We start from the raw sequence: 26,374 nt of genomic DNA on the forward strand, positions 1-26,374 counted from the left end.
AGATAGCTGGGGAAGCAGCAGGAGGGCATGTGGGAAGAAATACAGGTAAATCAGGTGGGGAAGCAAACAGAGAATCAAGGGTTAGAGCAAAAGGATGGGAGTGTAACGTGCAGGTGGGGAGAAGAAGCACAAAACGGCACTGAAAGAGCAACACAGATGAGCACAGTGAAGGGGATAGAAGGACAGAAGTACAACAGCTGGAAAACACGTACTCAAAGAGTGCTCAAACAAAATGGGGGGAAAAGAACAAGTAGCTCGTGAATTGGGAGTAGTGGAAGGGCACAAGTCAAGTGTTCATGCTACAGGGAAGAGAAAACAAGAAGAGGAAGGAAAATCCATACATTCTAATAAATAAGCAGCAACCAAATGAATGGCAATAAAGCCAATTAATGGTAAGCAGTTGGTGGACTGAGTCCACTCCACATGGTACGGAATGGGAAGGCTCTTAGCCCACTGCAAGCGAATACGTGTCACAATAAAGAGCATGTGCTGACTAGTAGGAGAGACCTAAAAAATCAATGCCTAGGAAAAGAAATGGAGGTTGATGCAAAACAATTATTGATAGTTTTACTGTAAATTTAAATATGTGGCACTTCTGATTACCTTTTCAAGCTCTGTCTTGGGCACCGGTGAACTAGATGATAGCCCATCTGAATCGAATGCATCGTTGCAGCTGCTGCAGACATCTTTTATCACCTGGAAAAGGAAAATGTAGGATTTGCAACCAAAACGGGACTTTAAAATAAAAAATGTAAGAATAACTATAAAGTTTAGTAACAAAACGCAGTTTGGTTACAGACAAACAATGGGGAGAAAATCAGAACTCTGGGACAATATTTTTGACTGTTGCAGAAAGGTAACTAATAAAATATTATGGTCACAGTTTCCAAGGGCATTAATTCACAATGTATTGCATTGTTTTACTGCTAGGGTCGGATCACGTAAAATGAGCATTAGGAAATGTTAATTGAACACCTTGTCCTCTCCATGTCATACATTTTGCCCTATTGGCGTCACATGAAGTGGTATATCTGAAGTGGACCTGGATCGCAGCCTTTAAAAGTGTAGATGGTGGATTCCACTGGAGCATTCATGTATGTGAACAAAGCTCTTGTATAAACTTTTGCATACAACACATTACTTTCTTCACCAGCCATAAAGCATATCACTAGGACTTAATGAAATACATTCAGTGCATTTTTTTTAAAACTATTTTATTTGCAGACAAGATTATTTGGTCGCTTCTTTCAGGTAACTCCGAGCTTTCTCCCATCCTCATGCTCAACTGAGCTTAATTAATCCTCCTACCTCTTTCTCAGTTTCTTTAAAGAGGATGATGATATGCACGAGCCCTGTCAAATTTTTAGATGCCTCATCTGTTAGTTCCTCAATCAAAACTCAGATTTCATAGGGATACAGTCCTTAATTTTGCAACAGTCATGGTTATAGCAGTCAAGAGCGTATAGAACACTAGCATACTCTTAATATTAGTTTTTAGGTCGAGCCTATCCCATTCCGCAGGAATGGATAGGGGAGAATTTTAAGGTTGCATCAGGAAAGCTAAACCAGCCGGTGGATTTCCACAAGTGCATGTGGTCTCGTGAACGCGCCCCCATCCGCCTGCTGGTTTAGCTTTCCTGATGCTCTCCACATCAAAGCAATCAGCCTCCCTCCCACAGGCTTCCCCATCGTGCGCAGTGAGCGCTGGCCTCACTTCTCCTCCCCCCTAATTGCTCTCACTTTCACGGCCGCCAGGCCGTGAGCTACTTCAAAGCGATCCGCTCCCCCACCCACTGCTTCACACTTCACCCTGATTCTTTCCCTCCTCTTGTTGTTAGTGCTCGCGCACATCTTGTTAATCCATGCCCTGAGAGTTCCTTTCACGGACACGCCTTACCGCTCTCTCTGTGGTGACTAGCGCTGCTCCATCTCTAATCTACCCGACACCAGCCAGCTCTGGTGTGACTCGGACCTAGGAGACAAGTCTACGTGACAGAGTGTGCACTGAAACACTTTATTTTAAATCCACCGGCGCTGGGCCCCAACCATCCGCTTTACAACTTTGAACGTGTTAGTCTGTAACGCAACCGATTCTTGTATAAAGCGCTCTGATATCGTCAGGTGGAGTTCGCGGTGTTTTAAAAAAAAATAAAAATCCAAAAATTGAGTGAAACGTATCGTCATCTGGGAATATCCTTCTCGTCTTCCTAGCGGCCCTTCTGGTCTCCCTATTGTGGCAGAGGCTGAGATAAGAGTTTCAATGGCTGCCACAAAGTACCTGTTGAGGCCTTCACAACCGTCACTAAAAGCTCTTCTCTGGACACTCTCCTGCGCATCGATGCAGGGCAGACCCAGAGTTGGTGGGCTTTCGAAAAACAGAAAAATAGTCTGAGGCAGATGCCCGCGTTTTCACGAGTGTCTGCGGGTGCCCGTGGAAAGGTTCATTTTGTTTGGCATAGGAAGATTATGTGATTTGCCCAGAATCACAGGACGTTGCAGTGTCGCTGCCGAGATTCGAACTCGGCTTCCTAACTTCGAGGTCAACCGGCCGGGCAGCGGGTCACATCATCTCCCCTCACCCTCGCCCTCGCTTCTCCACGGCCTATTTGCTTGCTGTTGCCACTATTCCGTAAGTTACTGATTAATGCGTCCAGATAGCTTCTGGCTTGCTTGTTCTTTCATTCTTTGCCTCCACGTCCTCCATGATAGAAATATCACACATTTACACCCATGACACACACATGCACACCTTTTACCACGGCCCTGGCCCAGTCTGGGACGTATCTATAAATAGGGCAGAAAGGGAGATTTATAGCAAGAAGCCTGTGGGAAGAGGGGGAGTGACTAGGAACCATTTCTGGTTTTTACTTTGTTTAAACAGTCGACCGTTTGTAAGTGTGACTTTTGAGTGCGTTGTGAAGCGGCACGCGAGGTGTGAGAAGCCGAGGTCTGCTGCTAGCGGGCAGTGCTAGTTTGCCCTCCTTCCCGGCTCTCCAGGGTCTTCCTTTTATTACTGTGGCCTGCCATGGTTATCCCCCTACCGCCACCAGCGCTGCCAGCCTGTCGTCTAGCAGCACTGTTTCCAGCTTCCCCAGTGACATCAGCGGTTTCTTCTTCGTATACGGATCCAGACCCTTTTACAGCGTGACACTAGACTCCCCCCAGCCACATTCCACCCGCCGATGGGCTGCCCTACATAGACATGGGCCGCAGGGCCCCAGAGCTTTGCCAACCTGCTCATGCCCGTGTCTGCCCCACAACAAACTGTTCCTGCAATAGAAGTCACCCACTGCCAGATGCAGTTAAGCAGTACATGGATCATAGGGCAAATGGCATCGCGAAATAAGAACGGATATGCTAGAGGTAGTTTTTTTTAATTCATTAATGTTTTTGCACTTTTATATAGCGTAAACTTGACCCAAATATTTTAGAGCACTTTACATCCGCACCAATTGCATTACAGACGGACACCAGGCTTGCAATGAATAGAGCAGCCATGCACAGCGGGGTGCGCAGGTGTTTATAAAGTATGTTCGTTTACAGTGCATGTTTGTTGATTTCACTAAAACTGAACAGACTAAATATGGGAAGCCGGGGTGTGCTTATTTTTTATCGCTTGATTTCAGAATGCAAAAAGAGAGGCAAAGGTGACTATTTGTGCGTGCACTGCTGGGTTATGGTGTACCCAGCGTGCAAATAAACAATGATGTAACATTGGCTTCGCCTCGGACAGTCGTACAATATTTACAAACAAGTTTGCAGTCCGGAATTGCAGGACAGTAACAGCGTTCCGGAGGTGTATTTAAAAATTCGAGAAAACTGCTAAATGCAGCGAAAAACTCCAGTAGCACATAACACGTAAAGAGCAGAGAAGGGACTCCCACGTCCTCTCACTGTTCATGTCCTAGACGGTAGCCATTCCTCAACCCAAATTGTTGGCTCGGTCTGTTTCTGTGGTTTTTGTGTGTAAATGTGGCTAGCAGAAGTCTGACCAAAGTAGCTGCTGAGGCCCCATGGGAAAGGCCTGGCACCTCGCTTACACCAGGCAGGCCCAACAGCATATTGGGACTGGAGTGCAGATGGCAAGTAACCATATGTTCTGTTCGACCCCACTTATCACCATCCCAGCAATCTGTATCCCTTTTGCTGTGCTTACAATACATGTTTACCCTTGCAGCATGCGCTTTTAGCGTATCCCTGTCAACTATTGACAGTTTCCTCCTCGCACTGCGTGTTTTCATACCATCTGTCATAAGTGTGCTTAGAATTGTAAGGCTTAACCAACAAGCACAATTATGCATGCTAACCATTGTATACATTGAGGTACGATTTGTGCAATTTTTTTCTCAGGGCATTTTATTAATATTGTGGGACTGAAGTCGACTATGTGCAGCCTTTTTACCACAGTTTCTTGCGAGGGTTTGTCCACACTTCCTTCGCTGCTGTTCCTCCTGGTTGGGCATCACAACGCGCTTTCAAGGCAGCTCTGCTTTCTTTAACAATTATATTAGTGCACAATTGATTTGAGCATTTATATTACAATGTGCGCTGCTTACTAAAGGAAGCACATTTGTTATATTTTCTGGCCAGGGAGGCACATATGATATATGTATTTGGCAGATCCGTTTATTGTTGACAATTATGTATACATTTCCTTAATTGTGAATTTTTTGTACAGCCATGTATTCCTGCGATGCAGTTACATTCTTTCTCCTGTCGCCAAAGAAACCTTGGAATTAAGTGACAGGTTATTAACCATTTCAATACTTAACTTCTCTACAACACAGCTTTGTTGTCAAAGCCAATAGATCTGGCTAAACGCTTGTTTTTTAATTGTACTCGCATTCTCTCACCTGTGGGTGGTTGAATGGAGTGATGTCGCGTCTCTCTTTCCATAGTCACAAAAGAAGGCTGCGCAGGATCAAGTTGAATCCATTTTTGCCTCCTGCAAAAGCTTGCTAAAACAGGACGCTATCTTGCGGCGCCTTGTCTCTCTCCCCCCTGTTTCTATCTCTCTCCCTCTTTCTTTCTCACTCCCTCTCTCTCTCTCTCCCTCTCTCTCCCCCTCTCTCCCTTCTCTCTCTAGCTCTCTTTCTCTCCCTCCCTATCTCTCTTTATCCCTCTTCCCTCTCACTCTCGCACTCCACTCTGTAGCACGTAATAACGCCCCACATAATTACACTGTACTAAACGCAACATACACTCCACATAATACCACTCAGTGCCACATAATTACATACCACATATTTACACTCTACTCAATGCAACATAAATACACCTCTGATACAACTCATTACAAGCCACATAATTACACTCTACTCAATGCAACATAAATACACTCCACATAATACCACTCAGTAGCACAGAATTACACTCCACATAGTTACACTCTACTCAATGCAGCATAACTGCACTCAACATAATTGCACAGAAAACATAATAACAATAAATGCTTATAACTACAAGAGTCACTGCTAATATTATTCCCAACATTGCTTACTATTCCACAGCAACTAACAGCTTGCAAATCATCTTCATGCGCCAATACAGAGTTTGCTAAAAATTTCATGCAACACATTGTAATATACAATGCCAATAACTCAAACTTTAATGCTGCGAGACCTATTGCATTGCAAATGCTTGTTCAAATTGAATTCCACACTCTAATCATCAAAGCATTGTATCCCCACCATTCGTATTGAATGCCTCAATTTGGAAATCCTCTAATATCTCAAACATTCTCTATTCCCAGAGCCATGCTCATCCTCCTCCCATCTCGCCCGTTTTGAGGTCACCACTCAAGACTTGATCAAAGCAGCAATTAGTAACTTCCACTTTCCACTATAGAGATTGTGTGAGTACTTGTTACTGCATTTGACTCATTTATCAGTTCAAATTGATAATTCCATCAAAGAGGCACAAGATCATTCTTTTTGTTCACTTGCAGCCAGAAACTGAAACTACCAGTAGTAATCCTCCAAATCTGCCAAAGGAGATGAAGTTTTCAAACACTGATCTACTGACTCCCACAGCAGCATCCGGAGCACAGCGTCCAAACTCCTGAAGAAATGATCAGTAACCTAGAATGGAGGACTTTGAAAATGTCTAAAAATCCTTGTTGATACACCATCATAAATAGGATGTTAGTACCTGCTAAACATATTAACACATTTTCAGAATTTGTTAATTTAAGAAAATCACAAACATTTTATCATGATTTAAGTTCAACCTTTACTCAATCATCCATTTCAGGATCTTTGCAAATTGTTCTCGGGTGGGCCTTGATCGTGCTTCATGTGTTTGGGAGATGAAATGTGACTTGTGCCTTACCTACATACTTATGGAATCTCCCAGCAAGGTCACACAAAAGTTGGTGAAGCAGTGAAAATCTATATTGAATAACTTTAGAGAGAGGTATATTAATAAAGCTGGACTTGAGGAAAAAGTCGGAAGTTGCACTGGTGACACAGTTACTCTAGGATGAATTCAACATCGGACAGTACCACCTACCTCAACCTGGGCAAGAGTAGCTAGGGGCCAAGTGTGTCCAACGGAACAGATAGAAACAAAATAAGCATCATGAAGTCATTGGTCCGCAAGCTACACATAATGTGATGAGCATCCAATATTGCTGTTTCAGTGCCATTATTTGAACTAAAGCCAGATTGCCAATCTCTCAACATCTCAAATAACTCCATCAAGGTTTAAAACTCAGGTACAGGATGAGGTTTAGCTACTTTGATCATTTGTATTCAATCTGAAGATCTGGTCCACTCAACCCTCACTTAAATGCAACTAGCATTCAGATATCACTAACTTCCTAAAAATAAGAACTGGCAAAACCAATAGTTGTTGTCTATGCCAGATCTATTGGTTTTGCCAATTTACTTTAGCCATGCTGTACACCAGTGTTGCTCTTGTTCAGCATGGTTAAGGTTAGTGGAGTGTTGCGTCGTAGAGTAAAGTGGAGTGTTATGTTGGAGTGGATTGGGATGGAGTGGGATGGAGTGGGTTGGAGTGATTGGATTGGAGTGAATGGGTTAGAGTGTATTGGATTATGGTGGACTGGATTAGGGTTGAGTGGATTCAAAGGGACAGGAGTTAATCAGGGTGGAGGGGATTAGAGTGGAGTGAATCAGATTGGAGTGGCGTGGAGAGCACGGCAAAACAAATGCACACACAAGGAGTTGTCCTTGCAAAATTGCTATGAAGTACAAAGCTCACGGAACTATTCCCCCAAAAGCACAAGTAAAAAAAACAAAATGATGTAATTTATAGTCATATAAAGCGCTCCAATACCTGAGCTGGGTTGATTCGAGTTAGTGTAATAAAAATCATGTAAAAAAAAAAAAAAAAAAAAAGAAGAAATAGTTACTCAACCACAGCACGAGCAGTGGATGGACACCAATTTAGACAAAATTAATTTATACTTTGCCCATGTGCCACATAAAGAATGGTAGTAATGCAGGAACTGTCATCTGGGAACTACTACCCTATTAGAATGTAGTTAAGAGGTGTGATAATGGTGACAACGAATGGTAAGTAAATAGAATAGGTTGCCAAGCGAGAGCAGCGCAATGAAATTCTGATCACTGACGAATAGTTGAATAATTGTGATCTTCCCCAATATATTTATAAGCAATAGACTTCTGAAGATGGGATGATAATTTTCACAGGAAAAGAGGCCTACAGGATTATCAGCAATTAGGAAACTGCTGCAGCACTGTAGCATACTGGAAAAACATGTTACCATAGTTGAAGCCAGAGGTGGGTCCTCTGTAACGGCGGAGGAGTGTTGTCCCACTCGTCAGTCAGTCACAGAAAAATAAAATATTTTATTTTTCTGTGACTGGCTCCGGCATGGATTTAGGGCAGGCGGGGCCAGGCCATGACAAGCAGGTGGTGGGCACTTAGAAGTGTGCATGTCTGTTTGGCTGGTCGTCCTAGGCCGGCAAACAGACATGCACACTTCTGTTTCTCAAACACAGCTGTGTTAACGGCTGGGTTGTAGAAAAGCCACAGGCTACAAGACAGTGACTGAGCGGCAGAGGAGGGCGCTCTGACCAATCATGGCGGTGCTCTCCTAGCAGGAGAGCAGCGTCTCGATTGGCTGGAAAGCCTTTGCCTTCCCAGAGACTGCTGGGAGAGCACCGAGGCATCTGTCAACATTGCAAGCAGCTAAAGGTAAATTTTAAAAATGTATCTCCCCTCCGCCCAATATTCGTGTTGTGGCGGCTGCCACTGGTTGAAGTAATAGGATTGTGCGGATTATAGAAAAAAACAACGCCATTGTCAGTGACCTGGAATTTACATCAGTCCTGTCCACCAAAGAAGCTGCTGCAATGCAGGACCTTGAACAAGGAGGAATACTGTTGGCAGATTGAGACAGAACAGAGATATTTTAGGCAGCCTGGAAAAAGCAGCAACTTTGTGAGCCAGTTGGATGGAGCATCAGAGCTATAGGCAAGTAAGAAAGAGAAGCACCATTCATGGAGACAGCAGTAGGGATCACACACAGGCAGCATCATGGATGCAGGCATGCTGGACTGGAAGAAGCAGCATTTCTGGTGAGGCAAAATTATGAGCAAAGGAGTTAAAAGAGAAACTGCGATTTGGGAACAGGAAGAAAATCTCTAAGTAGAGGCCAATCTTTCTATATCTAATCAGCGGAGGTGACGTGCTAAACCTTCACACATATAATCCATGGGTGGGCCTTTACAGGAATTGCACCCACAGGCTTTCACTTCACATCTGGATATTCTTTGAAAATGAGTGGGATGATACTTAGGTAAATGGAGAGGCGCAGTGCAGATCAGCTCCTAGCATTAAACCCACAAATATGACACTTAACCCTGACAAACAAAAGAGGTCGCATCTTTCCTACCGAGGCCTTAAATTGGACCCGCTTGATGAAAACATACTTTATTTTGAATTACACAGAACCCGACAGCTCGGTTTCCGTGACCTCATTTCATCATCTCGTGCCTGGCTGACCCTTGCGCCATGGTTCATGCTTTCAGCATCTGCAGACACCAAGCCCTTCGTTAACTTTGGCACAATCCCACAGTAACAGAAGACGCAGACAGGACACGGGGAAATGATTTGCCCGCAGCGGCCCAGGAATGTGGGCTCAGCCATGCACTCCAGAAACACTGTCCTCAACATAACTCGTGCACGTCCCAAAAAAACTTCCAAAAGCCTCGGATGACTTCAAACAAACTGCTGACGGCTGTTTTTAGAGCCAGCAAGAAGCATGCAGCGCGCAGAAAAACGAGAAGGGTCAGTTAAGGTGCACACATACATTTAACTCAACGAATTGCACCTACCTTTACATCCTGCAGTCTGCAGTGATTGTAGTGCAGGATGAACTGTCAAAATATTCGTAGAATCCAGCAGATGAGTTCAGGATATCTTGCACGTCAGTGCCTAGTTATTAAAAATAAAATGCACCCTACACTTTTATTTCTTGAACTCATTCTTACCCTTTCTTTCTCATCCCAACGTTCCCCCTTTTCCTCCGTTCCTATTTCTCTTTCTCCTCTTTCTGCCTTTCATGTCTCTCTCTGGGCCAGATGACGAAAAATAAATACTGGGGGACGGTAGTTAGTGCGCTACTCACCTCTACCACCTACCGGCACAAAATAAGCACTGATCCACACAAGTCTTTACAAATCCCTTATTGTAAATTCTTTTTCCCTGACCTTTGGTCTTTCTAAGAATTGTTTCAGTGACATCATCGTCTCAGCTTTCTGTTGCAAAGTAAGAATCTTCAGGATGCCAAGGTTGTAAGTTCCAAGTATATCTTTATTTGTAGTTCAGTTACAGGAAGCTTAGATAAAGCCAAAATGGTAATTAGGCTATGAAGTATGCCCCACCAGGAGCAGTATATACTTCCTGCTCAGCCTGCTGACACCAACTGCCTGACCTCATGCACCCAACATTGTATGCAGTCATCACATTCCATCACATTCCACACACCACTATGCTGAACAGGAGGAAAGGGGTAAAGAAAGAAGAAGAGCGTGAAATAACCTCACAACACTTTCCAACCTCCATCTATCTGGTTGTACAGGTTTCCGTTATTGAACACCCTTTTGCACAGATTTATTCTGAGCGACATGGTCAGTTTAATATCAGACACAACAGATTTTATAGTTAGTTTATTATTTCAAAACGTGAAAGGCGGGTATTACCGTTTTATAAAACTTAAAAATACGTCATAACTCTGATCGGAACACTGGAATGTTGAGCACGCCATTGTAGACACTGTAGTCCTCCAGCTTCTAATGGCTGGTAGTAGCACAGAAACCAACATTCCAATGTTTTTTTGTTTTCACAGCTGTTGCTGTGAACAAAGGCCTCTCGGAGTCTGTAGGAATTTAAACCCCCCTCAGGCTCAGGAGAGGCCTTTGTTTTTACAAAATTAGAACATTCTGCCTTCCAGGGGTGGAATGTTCTAATAGCCTTGTAGCCCTCCGTAGCATGGTCTAGCAGCCTTTAACCCCTCCCATGCTCATGATGAGCTCAGCTCGTCATGAGCCACGGTTCTCGTGTGCTCATGACGAGCGCTCGTCATGACCTTTAGAACGCTCGCACACTGGGCAAATTCCCCTGCTGTGCGAACGTTCTAAAGAAACGGGTGTGGTCATGACGAGCTAAGCTCGTCATGAGCACACGAGCACAGTGCTGCATGACGAGCAGAGCTCGTCATGAGCACGGGGGCGCTGTGCGCGCCCACCTCTCCCAGCACAGCTGGGGAATGTGCCCAGCAGAGAAAGGGTTAAGGGCCCACTGCCTTGTTAAAGGCCATCGCCTAAGGTTCAGTCCTTTAACGCTGGAGCGGGCCTTTAAAGCTGGAGCGGGCCTTTAATGGCCAGTAGGAGGAATGGGAACTTATGGAAACTGCAACACTACATTATCCCTTTCTTTCCAACGGATTAAAGGGGGACACTTATTATAGCCCACGACCGAGGGCTCAGCTGCATATTGATTCCCTCTTCCAGAATTATTGAACTGAGACTCAGGTGAGGGCCATAACTAGGGAGTTGGCCTTTTTACAACCAGTATAACCTGGCGAAGAAGAGCCAACAGACAATTTTAATATTCCATCAACTTAAGGTAGAATGCTGTACATTAAAAAGGGAAAAACAGAAAGACAAACATTGGAATGTTGGAGCACAGACATATAACCACCATTATTGTCCCTGAGACACCCATTTTCTTCAATGGAGCTCCCAACATTCCACTGTGCTAATTAAGCAATAACCTATTGTAACCTTTACCAATCCTTAGACACACCTCGTTGAAAGTTACAAAGTTGATTTCTAGACTCCAGCTGAGTTACCCCCGTAATTAGGCATGTTTGAAAGGGCGTCATGTCTAATATGCTGGACTCCATATCGGCCATCTGGGATTTGAAACCCCAGATCCTGTTAGCTGTCTTCCTTTGTTCCTCCTCCACACCATATACTCATCTTGCTTATCACTCCAGCTTTTTCTCCACAGCTTTTACGGCATGTTCTTTATTGTTAGTTTTCGCTACTATGTCTTAATGTAGTGTGTTGATATGTCCAAAGAGTCTTCTTGCAACATCCAAGTATTGTAGCCATGAAATAATTAATTATTACATTTATAAAGCACAAATAGCTGCTCCTAAAAGTAGAGTCCCGGCACTAAGGACAGGTAAGACAAACCTAGGAAGAGTAAACAGAAGAGGCCCAACTAAAATTAAGTCTCTTTAAAATGGTGGGTCTTCAAAAGGCTTCTGAATGAATCCTCAGATGTGGCGCATCTAGTATGATCGGGGAAAAGATTCTAGAGTTTCAGGGCCAAAAAAAAAAAAAGAAAGAGTGCCTGCCAGCGTTGGTCTTTTTAATCTTGGGAACGCAAAGCAGGCTGCGGGTTGGCTAAGAGTAAAGCTCTGAGAGGAAGGTATTTTTTGATTTTGTTGCAAATACACGTCGGTCCTTTCGAATGAGTGGCCATAAACGTTATTGTCAGGACTTTGAACTTTATTCTTTGCTGAACGGGAAGTCAGTGGAGGCTTTTTAAGCCATTTCGAATAGATTGTCTTTTAGGAATATTCAGCACCATTCTGGCTGCCGTATTCTGAACCTGTTGAAATCTTTTTAACAATGCTTGGGGAGCTCCCAAATTGTATTTTGTATTGTAATTGCATTTATATAGCGCTTACTACCCCTGACGAGGCGTCGAACCGCTTTTTCTGCGGGTAGAACGCTACTCCGGGACCCATAGAGAATTAGTGTTGAATTAGTATAGTGAAACATGCAAGTACATTTTAAGTGGTGGATAGGTTAGTCAGTTATTTGGATTTGGAATGATAGCAGAAGGATAGAGGAGGACAAAGGTTTGTATTTATTTATCGCTCGCTTGTTGACGCATGCTATTCAGAAATCCTATAAAGGATTAGTGTTCAATTAATATGGTGAAATATGAGGTAATTTCAGAGGTGGATATTCGTCTGTTACTTGGAGTGAGAAGGATAGCGGATGGATGAAAGGGGAAGAAAGATTTGCATTCATATAGCACTTGTTACCCCTGATGGGTGTTGAAGCGCTTTTCTGGTGAGTAGCACGCCACTCCGGAACCCATAAAGGATTAGTGTTGAAAATTAGTATAGTATAAATATGAAGTAATTTGAGTAGTAGATATGTTATTCAGTTATTTGGGCAGTATATTAGTATAGTTGAATATCGAATATGGAATTTGAGAAGTGAACATTTTAGTCTGTTAATTTTGATTGAAAAGGATAGTGGAGAAATAAGAGTGAATGATTTTTTTAAGGTCTTAGCAGTAGGAAGAGGCTTTTGTATGAGTAAAAAGGAGTTTTGGAGGGAAGGAGTCAGAGGGGAGAGTTTAGAAAGGTTTGTTTTAGGGGATCGGTGTAGTAAAAAGAGGTGCTAGATAATTCAAGGAGGGGTAGAGCAGGAGAGAGTCTAGAAAGGGTTATTTTGGCGATCATAGTAGTGGTATGGGGTTTGGGATAAATGAGAGAGTGGATGTAGAGGATATATTGGTAGATGTATAGGATGAGAGATAGGGTAGTGCATTAGAAGGAGTAGTAGAAAAGTTTGAGATGAGTCAGAAGGTTGGGCTAGAAGATATATAGAGCGAAGTATAGGCTGAGAAATAGGCTAGTGCATTGGAAATGCTAAATTAGAAGAAAGTGATAAGTATATAGATCCGTAAATACATTGAAAGTATATAGATACATAAAGGAAGGAAGTATATTTAGATTAAATATATTGATAGAGGCACAGGATGAGAAATGGGGTAGTGCATTGGATATGCTTTTTCAGGAGAAAAGTAACAGACACATAGATCCAAGTACATGGAAGATACATAGATGCACAATGGAAGTATGTACATGTAGACCAAAGATGATTTTTATTTATTGATGAATATTATTATTATTGTTATTATTATTTTTATTTTCTCTTAACATAATTATTTTACATGTTTTATAAAGTAATACACAAAGATAGGTACATATCTATAGTGAAAACAAATGCTTATATACAGAGGGATATGCTGTAAATTTCTATTTCCGTATGGTGCTTATGTGGGGAAGAGCCCGATCTTGAATAGTTTTCTGAAGATAAGGTGGTTGTCGGTGGATCTTATGTTGGGGGGTAAAGAGTTCCATAGTTTGGCTGCTTGAACAGAGAAGGATGTGCCACCCATGTTTTTTTTCTTGTATGGTGGGCTTTTGAGGCGAGATGCTCCTTTAGAGCGGAGGTTCCTTTGTTGAATGTGTTTGGTGATTTTATTCCTGATGAAGAGGGGTCCTATTCCATTGTGGGTAATACAAAGTAGCTTGAACGTGGATCTTCTGGCAACCGGTAACCAATGCAGGGCTTTCAAGGCAGGGGAGATGTGGTCTTGTGGTTTGATATGCAAGAGTAGTCTGGCAGCCGAGTTCTGAATCTGTTGTAGTCTTTTCATGGTCGTTAAAGGTGATCCGTGGTAGAGGCTATTGGCGTAATCGAGTTTGGATAGAACAAGGGAGATGGTAGCTTGGACCTTGTGTGGAAATCCCAAATGAGGGAAAATTAGTCGCAGCGTTTTTATAGTAGCAAAGCTTGATCTTGCTAGTTTATCCACTTGGACATTCATCGACAGCTTGGAGTCCATGGTCATTCCGAGGTTTCTTACTTCCTTCGATACTTTAGGCAGTGATCCCAATTCATCAGGCCATGCGGTCGGCGGGTTGTAATGTTTCCAATCGCCACACGTGAGTATTTCAGTTTTTGAAGCATTCAATTTGAGATGGCTCCAAGTCATCCACTGATCCACGGCTCTGAGACAGCTGAAAATTGGTGATTTTCCAATGTCTTTGGGGCATTCTAGTTGAAGGAGTATTTGCGTGTCATCTGCATAGTTGTAGCACGTGAGGTGAAATTTATTGATCAGTACTGGTAAAGACTTCATGTAGATGTTGAAAAGCATGGGCGAGATGATAGAACCTTGAGGGACCCCTGCTTTTGCGGAGTACAGGTGGGGTGTGAATGACATTAGTTCGGTTTCGAAGGTAGGACGTGATCCAGTCTAGAGCAGTTCCCTTCAATAAGTCGTTGCTTCAGAGTGTCATGGTCAACTGTGTCAAAGGCAGCTGAGAGGTCCAAGAGGAGTAGCGTAGCAACCCCGTTGCGGTCAACTGTATTCTTTAGGTCATCCCAGATGGCAAGGAGGGCAGATGCAGTGCCTCTTCCCTGACGGAAACCTGTTTGGAAATCTAAAAGTATGTCATTCTTTTCAATGAATTGTGACATCTGGGCGAACGTGCTCTTTCTATCAGTTTGCCCAGGAAAGGTCCATTTGTAATGGGTCTGTAGTTGTCAGGGTTCAGCGGGTCCAAGTTTGTATTCTTCAGTAAAGGGCGTATGTATGACTTTTTGAGTTCTTCTGGAAATATTCCACTAGTTGGGGAATCATTGATGATTCTTCTTACTGGAATGGCAGCAGAGGTTGGTAAAAGAATTGTCTTGAAAGTTTGTGGCGGACAGGGGTCAGAAGGGCTGCCGGCAGGCCTGATTGCTTTGACCAGGTCCATAAATTCATCGTGTGAGATATGTTGGAAGGAACGGAGAGGCATGATTAGAGCATTCTTGGACAGTGGTTTTGTACAAGGGTTAGTGCTGGTGCTTTGTTTCTGTTGTAAGTACGAGTCCAACGTGTATGCTTTGTCCTTGTAATGATTTGACAGTTTGCCTGTGAAATCTTGAGTAACAGGATGAGTTCCTTCTAGGCAATTTGGTTTTCGAAATTCATTGAGTATTTTATAGAATTCTTTATTTGCACATTAAGCGTTTTGAATTCTGTCTGAATAGTACCTTTTCTTAGCTTTTTTGATAGCTGACTTATATAATCTGTTAATTTTTTGTAGGTGAAGTTTGTCTTGTTTGGCGTTTGTTTTGAGCCAGGTACGTTGCAGCTTTCTAATTTGTCGTTTCATGTCTTATTTCTATGTTTCTCCAAGGCGCTTTTTTTCTTTTGTTCTGTTGTGTGGTTTTGAGTGATATCAGGATGTCAAAAGCTTCCTGTAGCCACTCATATAGATTCTGGACAGAATTTATGGTTTCCAGATTTATACTGGATGTTAGTTGTGTTTCCAAGTGTTCCAAATTGAGTTTGTTCCACGGCCGAGAAGTGGATGGATGTAAGGTAGTTTTAGGTGAGTCGCTTAGCGTTGTTTTATGTTGGAAAGCAAGCAAGTGGTGGTCTGACCATGTGTCTGGAGTTATAGTTTGAAAGGTAACTAGTTCAGTATTAGCAAAAATGACATCTAGGATATTTCCAGCGGTGAGTGTCGGATTAGGGACAATCTGATGCAGGTGCAATGCGTCTAGGCCGGTGATTATTGTTTTTGGATGGGTCATATTGGTTTTATCAAACCAAATGTTAAGGTCACCCAGAACGCATTGGTTGGAGTGTATTGTTATCAGGTTTGAAACTGTGTCTAGAAGTGCGTCTGGGAATATTGCCTTGCTAGGTGGAGGTCTGTAAAGGAGCAGGAAGTTACAGGTGGAAGACGGTGTAGGATTGCATCTTGTTAGAAGAGCCTCACAATTCTTTATGGAGATGTTGTCAACTTTAGTGATAATGATTGTTTGCCGGAATACAACAGCTAGACCACCTGCTTTTTTGGCTATACGATTTTGGGTGATTATTTGATAGCCTAGAGGAATGGCTTCAAGTAGGACTGCAGCCATATCCTCTCCCAACCATGATTCGGTTATGAATAGTATGTCTGGTTTTGCATCGGTGAGAAGGTCGTAGATGTGATGCTTGTTTTTGGAGAGGGATCGAGCATTTATTAGTAGACAGTGTAGAGAGTGGCCTTTGGTGATAGTGGGACTTTGTTTTGTAGAAGAGTGATCAGTATTGTGTGGGTGTGTAGCAGGTGTGTTTTTAGTGCTGGTATTAGCTGTATTAGGATAGCAATCGTGTAGCTGTTCTTTATCGTGTTCCTCATCCAGCATGCTAAGAAGACCATTATCTTTCTAGCTTGTTCCGGCAGGAATTTGAGCATCTTTCTCAAACTTTTCAGCAGGGAGAAACAGACTCCTGCAGTAGCATTAACAAAAAGATTAAATGAGAGGGCATTGTCTAGCTTGACCCTAAAATCTTTCACAGAGGTAGATGGTGCCCCAGTCCCTTTGCAGAAGGCCACAGATGGGTCAGATCCGATCTGGAAGAAGAGGCAAATATCCAAATTTTAGATTTTTCAGAGTTTAAGCAAAGTCAGCTTGTATGAATCCAATCAGCTACTGCAGATAAACAACTGTGTAAATTGGCCGAGACAGAGGAGTCAAAGTGCTTAAAGTCAAACAACAACTGGGTGTCATCGGCATAGGACACCACATTAAAACTCTAAAATCGAACAATAGTGGCAAAGGGAGCCAAATAGATATTGAAAAAACAGAGGCTTAGGGCGGATTCCTGCGGCCCAGGTGGCCTCTTGATGTAAATGGAATGGTCGGGGAGGGGGGTTGACAGCTTGCTTGCGGTTGGAACGAAAGGATTTCCTCGCGATGCAGACAATTCCTGCTTTTTCCAATCTTAGAGGGAAATTTCATGAAACATGGTGTTAAAAGCAGTCGGTAAGACTAACAGAATTACGATGGTATTTGCGCCCAAGGTGAGGCAGGTTTTAATAAACTCAGTCACTTCTTCCAGTGCCGTCTCTGTACTAAATCCGTATCGGAACCCAGATTGCGAGGGATGTAGCACATTGTTTGCATCAATAAAATTCGATATCCGAGGACTAACTACAGATTCCAACAGCTTCCCACAAGCAGGAAGAAGTGAGATTGGTCTGTAGCTGGCAGGGCATGAGGGGTCCAGATTTGGATGTTTAAGAATTGAAGGGCCAACGACTCCTTCCAGCACATAGGCACTGCACCCAATTCAAGAGAAAGGTTAAAGAGAGTGTCAACTCTGAGGATTCTAGGACAAAGAAGCCGTTTTGAGAGTGTGAGACAGGCAAAGGTCCCGTGGCGAGTCAGAATGAGCTTTTAGGATCGGGCACTCTGAGTAGTTCAAGAAAAGCCTTTCAAAAGAGGGCATTAGACTATTCAACGTGTAGAAGGTTGATCCAGGAGTGACCAGCCCAGTATCTTTGGTGTTAGAACATTTTGAGTAAATATTTAACACTTTGTAAAAAAAAAAAATAAGTTATCAAATAATTTCTGTGAAGCAGGAGTAGATTGATTTTGTACTGAAGGACTTATCAAAGAGTCAAAGCGTCCACTAAGTGCCCTTTTTTCCTTCTTAATGCATTGCCTTGTGGCATTGAAAACTCTCTTTTGTGGTTTTTGTTGCTTGCCACGGTGAAGCGCTTCTTTGTGATGGAAGTGAAGGGAGGCACATCTCCCAATGGCTGTCTGGTCAGTTTCAGTGTCTTACAAATATATCCTTGATTTGTTGAAATAAATTCTCAGAAGGCACTGCATCTGGCATGAGCTCTATTTCAGGACATGCTAAGCTACGCTAGCACCCACCTCTTCTTCCTTTACTAGGAATCTATTGCACTTCTCTCTATACGGGGGTTGAGAATGGAGTTGGAAACTGGGGCCACAATCGATATGAAAATTGCAAAACACAACAGAGCGGACATTATTTTGTCATGTTTTTTGTAAAACTTTTATAGGAAGCTGCTGGACCTTTAACATTATAATAAATAAAAACATTGGCTAAAAACAAAAACATTTCTTTGGTCTCAAAAACAAGGCATTGCAATGGAAGTTCCTGACAATTAATGGAACTACTTTTGTGTGGATGTGCACTTCGTGAAAGGGTTAAAGTCACTCGCAGTGAGTATAGTCAATGGCAAAAGAGGGCTGTTGGTTTGTTCCTTGTTGTTTGCTGCAGTGGCCAGAAGAAAAATGTCAGTGACAACAACAGAGCAATCAATGGATGAAGAGGGCTGACTGAAATTATATATAGTTTTAAGAAAAATCAAGAAGTCTTGGGAAATGCCAGACCTATTTAAAGAGGAGACTGAGATTAATGAAGCTATTGTAATTTGCAAATGTTATGGTTATTGGTCCCTCGGTCCTCAGTGAGAGAACCAGTTTGTGTTTATTCCATTTTGTAATATAAAGCGAATTAAATATAAATAGGACTTCCCTATTGGGCAAACAAGCAGAGGTCAGGAAAGATTTTGTTTTGAAAGGTGAAAGTAACTGCTTGAGGTTTATGTGCTCAGTTTTACATGCTATTTTACTGTGGGCTAGCAGTTCAGATAGCTGCATGGCCTCTTAGCACCTTGGGCCTTTGGGAGAAGTGTTTTCATGTGGATGTTTGCTAGAGATTGAGTCTGTTCAGCAGGATGCCTTTGTGGCTAGGCCCACGTTTCCCTACATGACCCAATGCATCTGGTGTGGAGATCTGTGATGGAATACTTTGTGAAGCATTTGCAATCTTAAAATGTGCTTGTTATAAGGCCATCGGGTTACAGCCCAAACACATGATTGGAAAGCAATCTTAGAGGAGTGGGTCTCTGAACTTTCTGATTTTCGGTTGTTCAGTCACTCCTGGCATTGAGCCACATCAGCACCAGCTGTTCATGTGTTTGCTCAGAGGAGATTAAATGATTTCATAGAACTTGTATTCGGATTGGAGGGATGCCTATCTGCATCCTTCTGAAATAATGACATCAACCCCTAATGTCTAAAAGAAAGCATGAAGATGTGTATTCAGCATGTACGCCCTCTCAGAGGGAGAAGAGACCGCACGGTGTCCACCCACCTACAGCATTCAAGGAGACGGATACTCCCCTTGAGTTTGGCTGAAGATGCAGCCCCGGAGCGTGCAAACGGGGTTTAAAGTATGCGCTATTGTCCAAAGACTGGGGAGGTCATAATTCTAATATAGAAGATGCAGTTTGCAAACGAGTGACTACGAGACAATCATGACTGCTGCTCATGAAGAGTGCGGACCTGTTCCACAGTCTCGGACACACCCAAGGCTTACTTTTTATGCGAGAACCTTTAGGGGCAATTTAAGCAGACCCATCATGACTTGAGTATTCATCACCGTGTACACTAGTTTGTCTTGTGGGCCTTCTTCCTGGTAGGGTTTCTAACATGTACTTTAAAATATATGGGTGTGAACATGTACCATTGTTCTGACCGAGCCGTAAAACCCCTTATTTATTTATAATTTTTTTCCACTGTAGTAGGTGCTTGTGTCACAAAGAAACTAAAGTCACTGTCTGTATGTAACATGCGTATTTAGAATGCGGACAACCTCTATGGAAGGCCTGCACTCCACTTAAAACCAAGTAAGTATTGTTCAAAATAATGTTGCATATAGTCGGTGTGCACTCTAAACTTGCTCCTGTGGCCATCATGGACTTCCACCAAGTTTCGGCTAGTAAAGCAACATGGCACTTTGCCAAAGGACCACTCTCCAAGTTTAATTTCTACCATCTAAGTCTGCGCAGTTAGAATAATAGAATATTTGAAAACTACCAAAATGAGGTAAAACATAGTAAGAGCCAGAGAGAATTCAGCAACTGCAAAGAATGGAAATTAAACTAACCCATTCCAGTGCTTGTTTTTTTTTTTATAAACATGAAGTACGCATCACCGGGATGCTGGCTCATCCTCACAAAGAGGTCAGTGCAGTATCAGGTTAATAGAAAAAAAGGACTAAAATAGTTAAAAAGGTATGGATGTGTTTTATGCTACTTGAGCACCATTGTTAAACTGTGTGTTCCAAACCGTACATGTACAGTGCTGTGTGCTTCTGGGAGTGAGACACACAGATCAGCAAAGATGAAATTATGCGGGGGCGCTAGAGGGCGCACTGCAGAATGGCCGCACTGTCGTGAGGCTCCTGCTGCCCGGAGCTATTATCCGCCTAGGGATCCTGATTACCATTGCTGCGCCCTGATCTGACCCTATAGATCTACTGGGATACCGACTGGCCACCCACGGTCCAACTCCTGGTCCATTCGGAGGTTGCTGGCCGAAGTTACGAGGGCTCCAAGTTTCCCCGACTTGCGCTCTGGAGGTCGGGTGTTCCGTAGCCCGGCGTTATCATTCACGCTAGCCCGCGGCTCTGCACGTGGGGTGTAGGCCCTGCTCTGCCTCTCTCCACCGGGCCTGCTTGCTGGCTGGGCATGCTGCTGAATGCTCCCCTGTCCTTGAACTGATTTCTCGGCTCCCACATCTGCCTGCCCAGGAACTATTGCTTACGGAGACACAGCGGATCATCGTCTGGTCGCCTGGAGAACAACCCCTTTGGCCTGGGAGCGGAGACGGCCATTTTTCTTCGCTGGGAGTGGCGGGGCCTGCTCGTGCCCCCGTGTTTCGGCGTTTGGCCGAGAACTTGGGCCGGCCTGCAGCCTAACTCTTCTTGACTTTGGTGCCCCGCTGTGCTGCTAGCGCTTTATTATGGGGAAGCCGGACACTAAACAATCTAAGTTGTCCTTTGACTCTGGAGTGGCTAGGAGGGGAACGCGACTGCTCCAGGATGCTGGGACTTCGCGGTCTCCCCCCCCCGCCTGTCGCTGATACTGTGCCGCAGCCACCAACTCCGGACTTTCACCAGATGATGCAGGAGATGAGGCAGGGGTTTGCCACGATAGTGGACAAGGTGGACAAGATATCGTCGCGCATGGATGCGGTGGTCCAGAAGCTAGACGTGCACGAGGAACGCCTGACAACGGCGGAACAGCGCATCTCGGACCACGACGACACGGCTGCCACTCATACCACCCAGCTGGCGAGAATGGATAATATATTGCGGGTAATTGCCGCTAAAAATGAGGAGTTGGAGGCGAGGAGTAGGCGCAATACCGTTCGTATTGTAGGTGTGCCGGAGTCAACGAATGTTGGAAAGATGGAAACTTATGTGGAGAGACTTCTGGTGGGCGCCATTGGGGCGGATGCTTTCTCGTCCCAGTTCATCGTCGAGAGAGCGCACCGGTCACTGGGGCCTCGGCCGGCCTCTGGAGCCGCACCGCGCCCCATCATTGCGCGTCTTTTAAACTATCGTGACCGGGACGCTGCCCTCCAGGCTGCCCGCACCAATCGGGCCCTCTCCTTTGATGGGGTGTCTTTCACCATGTACCCCGACTTCACGCCGATGGTGCAGGACCAGCGTCGTAAGTTCCTGGGGGTGAAAAAGAAACTTCGGGAACTGCAAGTAGACTACGCTTTGCTTTACCCTGCCAAGCTTAGAGTGACGCACCAGGCTAAGCAACACTTTTTCACTAACCCACAGCATGCTGAGGATTTTGCAAAGCGCCTCAAGCGCGATCGAGCGGCTGCAGATCGAGGAGGCGATCGAGACCCTGAGGGTGAACATTCGGCGGCTGAGGAGGAGGTCGCCTGATTGGGGTGACTTTGTTCTTTTTTTTGTATTGAGACATTATAGACGTATGTCTTTTGCATTGACTTCCTTAACAGCACTGGAGGCCTAACTGCCATCCGCTTTTTTGAGGCGGGGGCCTTATCTTGCCTGATTGCAATTGTATGTATGGGTGGCGTATCTTGGGGTCGGTATGGAACCGCAGGATGGTGCTATTTGGTTTCGCGCTCTGGGCACCCACCCCCCCCCGCGCTGCGCCTGGGGCCATTTGGGACTCGTTGGCTCGGACACTGGCGTGCTGTGTGGGAGTGGTGTCGTGCACCTCTAGAGGGTTCCCCGGAGGGTGTACCCCACTTGTACCTTTGGTTTGGATTCTAGTCCTTTGTTGGTTGACTGGATGTGTGTTGGGGAACGGGGGGGGGGGTGTGCATGGCCTGATAGTTGGGGTGTCATCAGGTGGGTGGGTGGTGTGGGGATGATGCTGACGACACGTGCTCGCCCAGGCCTCATGGGTCCTTGCGTGGATTGCTGTCTGTGTGTACAGGCGCGGCACCGAGCCCGCTGCTTCGGCTGGTCCATGTTTATTTTGGGCGGCATTGGTCCTGGGGCCCTTGCCTTCGTCCGTTGTGGGCCTGAGAGGAACGGCCGCCATCTTTGGCGACCGCGTGGTGGTGAGCGCGCTACACGAGGAATGCGTGTGCGTGTTGTGGGCCGGATGAGCTGTGTTTGCTGCGTGCTGCGCAATGTGTTTCCTGGGTGCCTGTTGCACGGATGGTGCAGCTGGGGGGGAGTTGTTGTGGTTCTGGTTGTTTGGTTTGGAGATGGCTGGGATGTGTGTGGAGTGTATGTGATGGGACGACTGCGTCCTGGGTTGGTGTCCTGCTCCTGGCTGCTGCTGGGAGTCGGACGTTCCGCCTTTGCTCATTGGGTCCTGTGGGGCCCTGAAAATGGCTAATGTCGACTGTCATTATAGACCAGATATCAATTTTGTCCTGGAATGTACGGGGTCTTAATGACGCCAGGAAATGTCGTAATGTGATCCAGTATTTGGACAGGCATGCTATTCATGTTGCCCTCCTCCAGGAGACGCATCTGCGACCCGGACCTTCCCCCAGCTTTGGTGGGAGGTGGGCTGCGGCCAGGATGTTTGCTTCATACTCCTCTTATGCTCGCGGGGTTGTTATCCTTGTTAAAAGATCGCTCGCATTTCAAGAACTGGGATCTATGGGGGACCCTGAGGGGCGCTATGTGCTACTGTGGGGGCGGCTTGGGCAGATCACTGTGCTGTTTGTTAATTGCTATGCTCCCAATGTTGATACGCCAACCTTTTTTGTTACATTGTGGGGTCATGTGCTTGCTGTAGATGCCACTTACATTGTGTGGGGGGGGGATTTCAATTTTGCACTTCATGCTCAGTTGGACAGGTCGGACGGGAGTCCTCCGTATAATGTGCAAGCTAGAGAAGTTCTGCGTGGGGTTGTAGAGGAGGCTGGTCTGATTGACAGCTGGAGGTACTCTCATCCTGCCACTAAGGAGGGCACTCATTACACTGCACATGCGCGCTCATGGGCGAGGCTGGACTATGTGTTTCTCTCTAGGGGGTTGGTGGCTGGCCTGCGGGAGGCTGTGCATCTTGCTCGTACGTATTCTGATCACTGCCCGGTGAAGGTTGTTTTATCTGTTCCCAGGCTGCACAGGCCGCGCCCGCCTTGGCGCCTTTTTCCGACTGCCTTGCTTGACCCTGTGTTCAGGGAGGAGCTTGGCGAGGAGGTGGAGGCGTTCTTCCCCAGAAACAAGGGTTCTGTCGACAGTGTCGAGGTTATATGGGAGGCGTTCAAGGTTACGATCCGGGGAGTCACTATCTCTAAAAGTTGTGGAATGCTTAAACTGATTGTTCGGACCCTCGGGGGCTTGGAGGGTGACTTGCGTGACTTAGAACGCAGGATGCAGGCTGACTCGGATCCCGATCTTTTGAGCCAGTTCCGTACCAAGCTCTCCGAGTATGAAGAGGAGGCCGCCAGGGAGGCTAAACATAGGGGAAAGTATTGGACGGCGAGGAGGTACTGTGAAGGGGAGCGGCCCGGTAAGGTCCTTGCTGCCCTTACTAGATATCCAAGGGATGGGTCGGACGTGCTGGAATTGGTTTTGCCGGATGGCACTCGCTGTCGGGACACTGCGGAGATTCAGCGTACCTTTATTGACCATTACGCACACCTTTACACGACACAGCAGACTGGTGAGACACGATATGGCGGATTTCTTGATGAGTTGGCACTTTGTTGGTTGTCGGATGATCACCGGGCGTTCTTAGGTAGGCCCCTGGAGGTGGAGGAGGTCAGGAATGCCATCATGTCTTTGAATAATGGGAAGGCCGCTGGTCTGGATGGCCTTCCTGCTGAATTCTACAAGTTTTATGTGGACATTATGGCCCCCGTTCTCTGCGAGGTTTTTGAGGAGTCCCTGGAGGAGGGGCGACTGCCGTGTTCCATGCGGGAGGTCGCTATTACGTCGCTGCTCAAGCCGGGAAAGGATCCGTTGGATGTGGGTTCCTATAGGCCCCTCATTGCTCAACTGCGATGTCAAAATACTTGCGAAGGTCCTGGCGGTGAGACTCGCTGAGCTCATGCCTGTTATTGTTCTGCCCGATCAGTCGGGGTTTGTGCCCGGTCGTGCTACCTCCCACAATCTTCGCACCTTGTTTTCCCTTATTTCGACCATCGCTCCAGATATCCCGGTCGCCGCCATCTTCCTTGATGCCACTAAGGCGTTCGATTCCGTTGAGTGGGGCTATCTTATTGATGTACTTTGTCGGATGGGCTTTCCTCGGATCTTTATTTCATGGGTTAAGCTCTTATATACTGATCCGATGGCGGGGGTGGTGGTGAATGGGGTGCTATCCCCCCCGTTCCCTCTCACAAGGGGGACTCGTCAGGGGTGCCCCCTCTCGCCCCTCCTATTTGCCATTGCCATTGAGCCTCTGGCCTGCAGGATTCGTCAGCTACACCAGCAGAGCGCCTTTAATTGTCTTCAGCGTCAGGTCGGGATCTCTTTGTACGCTGACGATGTCACGCTTTATGTGAAAGATCCTGAAAACAACCTTAATGCGCTCTTGCGAGAGCTGGTTGCTTTTGGGGGTGTCTCCGGTGTCCATATCAACTGGCGGAAATCCCAACTCTTCCCCCTTACTGCGGCTGTGGCTAAGTTTCCTCTTGATTACCCTTTGGAATGGTGCGATTCGGAGCTGCGGTACCTCGGCATTGTTGTGTCATTGGACAGAGAAGAAACGATCAGGCTTAATTATGGTGTGGCTATTACTAAACTGGCAGACAACGTCACTAGATGGATGTCCTTGCCTCTCTCCATGGCCGGCCGGGCGTCACTTATCAAGATGGTAGTTTTGCCCCGCTTTCTGTACCTCTTTCAAAACCTTCCATATCATCCTGGTGCTTATTTTTTTCGCAGACTTCGCTCTGAGCTCATACGATTGTTTTGGGGGGGCAAACAGCCGCGGGTGGCTTGGGCTACCCTTACACTACCCTATTCTGATGGAGGATTCGACGTCCCTGAATTTGAGCTTTACTATCTTAGCTCTCAAACGCATTACGCTTATCACTGGATGCGCCCCACGCCGTTTATGCCCCAAATAGCGGCTGAACATTGGGTTGCCCATCCGCTCCCATTGGAGGGATTAGTATTGGGCAAGGTGTCAGATGTGGATACGCCTCGAACGACAGTGACATGCACGGTGGATGCTTGGAAACGGGTGGCACGACTGCTGGGCGTCTCCTTTCTTTATTCGCCGGCCCTGCCTCTGTCCTATCATCCTGATTTGTCTCTGTTGTTGGAAACGGGGTTTCAACGAATGTGTAGGCGGCTCGGTATTCTCACGTGGGGTGACGTGTTTCACGAAGGTGCCTTCCGTACCCAGGCTCATTTCTTTGGAGTTGCTGCCTGCTCCCCTTTGGAGCTGTTTTACTATGTTCGTCTGAGGCAGGGCATGCGTGCCTTGTTACCGGATTTCCCCTCGGAGCCGGAGGTCACCCTCCCCCTCCATGTGCTGTTGGTTTCAGATGGGCGTCACCTGGTGTCGAAATTATACGGTGCTATTCGCCGACAGCGCTCTGTCCCGTCCAATCGGGTGCGTGAGCAGTGGGTTGCTGAGCTGGGAGCCCCTATTACTGACGAGCAATGGAAGTATTGCTGTGGACTCACGGCCAAAGTTTCTTCCAGTTGTCGCCTGAAAATCATCCATTACAAATTTGTCCAGAGGTACTATTACACCCCGGCGAGGAAACTTCGGTTTCATTTAGCGGAGGATGACAGGTGCGCTAGGTGTCGAGCAGAAGGTGCTGACTTTCTGCATTTGGCTTGGAGTTGTGCGGGGGTTCTGGAATACTGGACTCAGGTCCATGTGGCCCTGCAGGTTATGGCGGAGGATGGGGTGACGTTTGACCCCTTGGTGATGTTGCTGGGTTATTCTAAGGACGTGCCTGCCTCTCATCGTAGATTTGTTGACGTGGCCCTACTTCTG

The 26,374-nt window shown here is 45.7% G+C and overlaps 1 protein-coding gene across 2 annotated transcripts in view; it reads right to left on the reverse strand.

The window, feature by feature from the left end:
* Window positions 1–26,374, reverse strand: part of AFAP1 (actin filament associated protein 1) — a 423,233-nt gene that overhangs the window by 116,460 nt on the left and 280,399 nt on the right. For both annotated transcript variants that reach the window (XM_086964131.1, XM_086964132.1), the window contains exon 7: window positions 604–696. In XM_086964131.1, the coding sequence (XP_086820257.1) occupies window positions 604–696 (93 nt within the window). The remainder of the gene's footprint in view (window positions 1–603; window positions 697–26,374) is intronic.

Source organism: Lissotriton vulgaris, chromosome 3_2 (genome assembly GCF_964263255.1).
Source record: "Lissotriton vulgaris chromosome 3_2, aLisVul1.2, whole genome shotgun sequence".
In the NCBI taxonomy this organism is placed as follows: Eukaryota; Metazoa; Chordata; class Amphibia; order Caudata; family Salamandridae; genus Lissotriton; species Lissotriton vulgaris.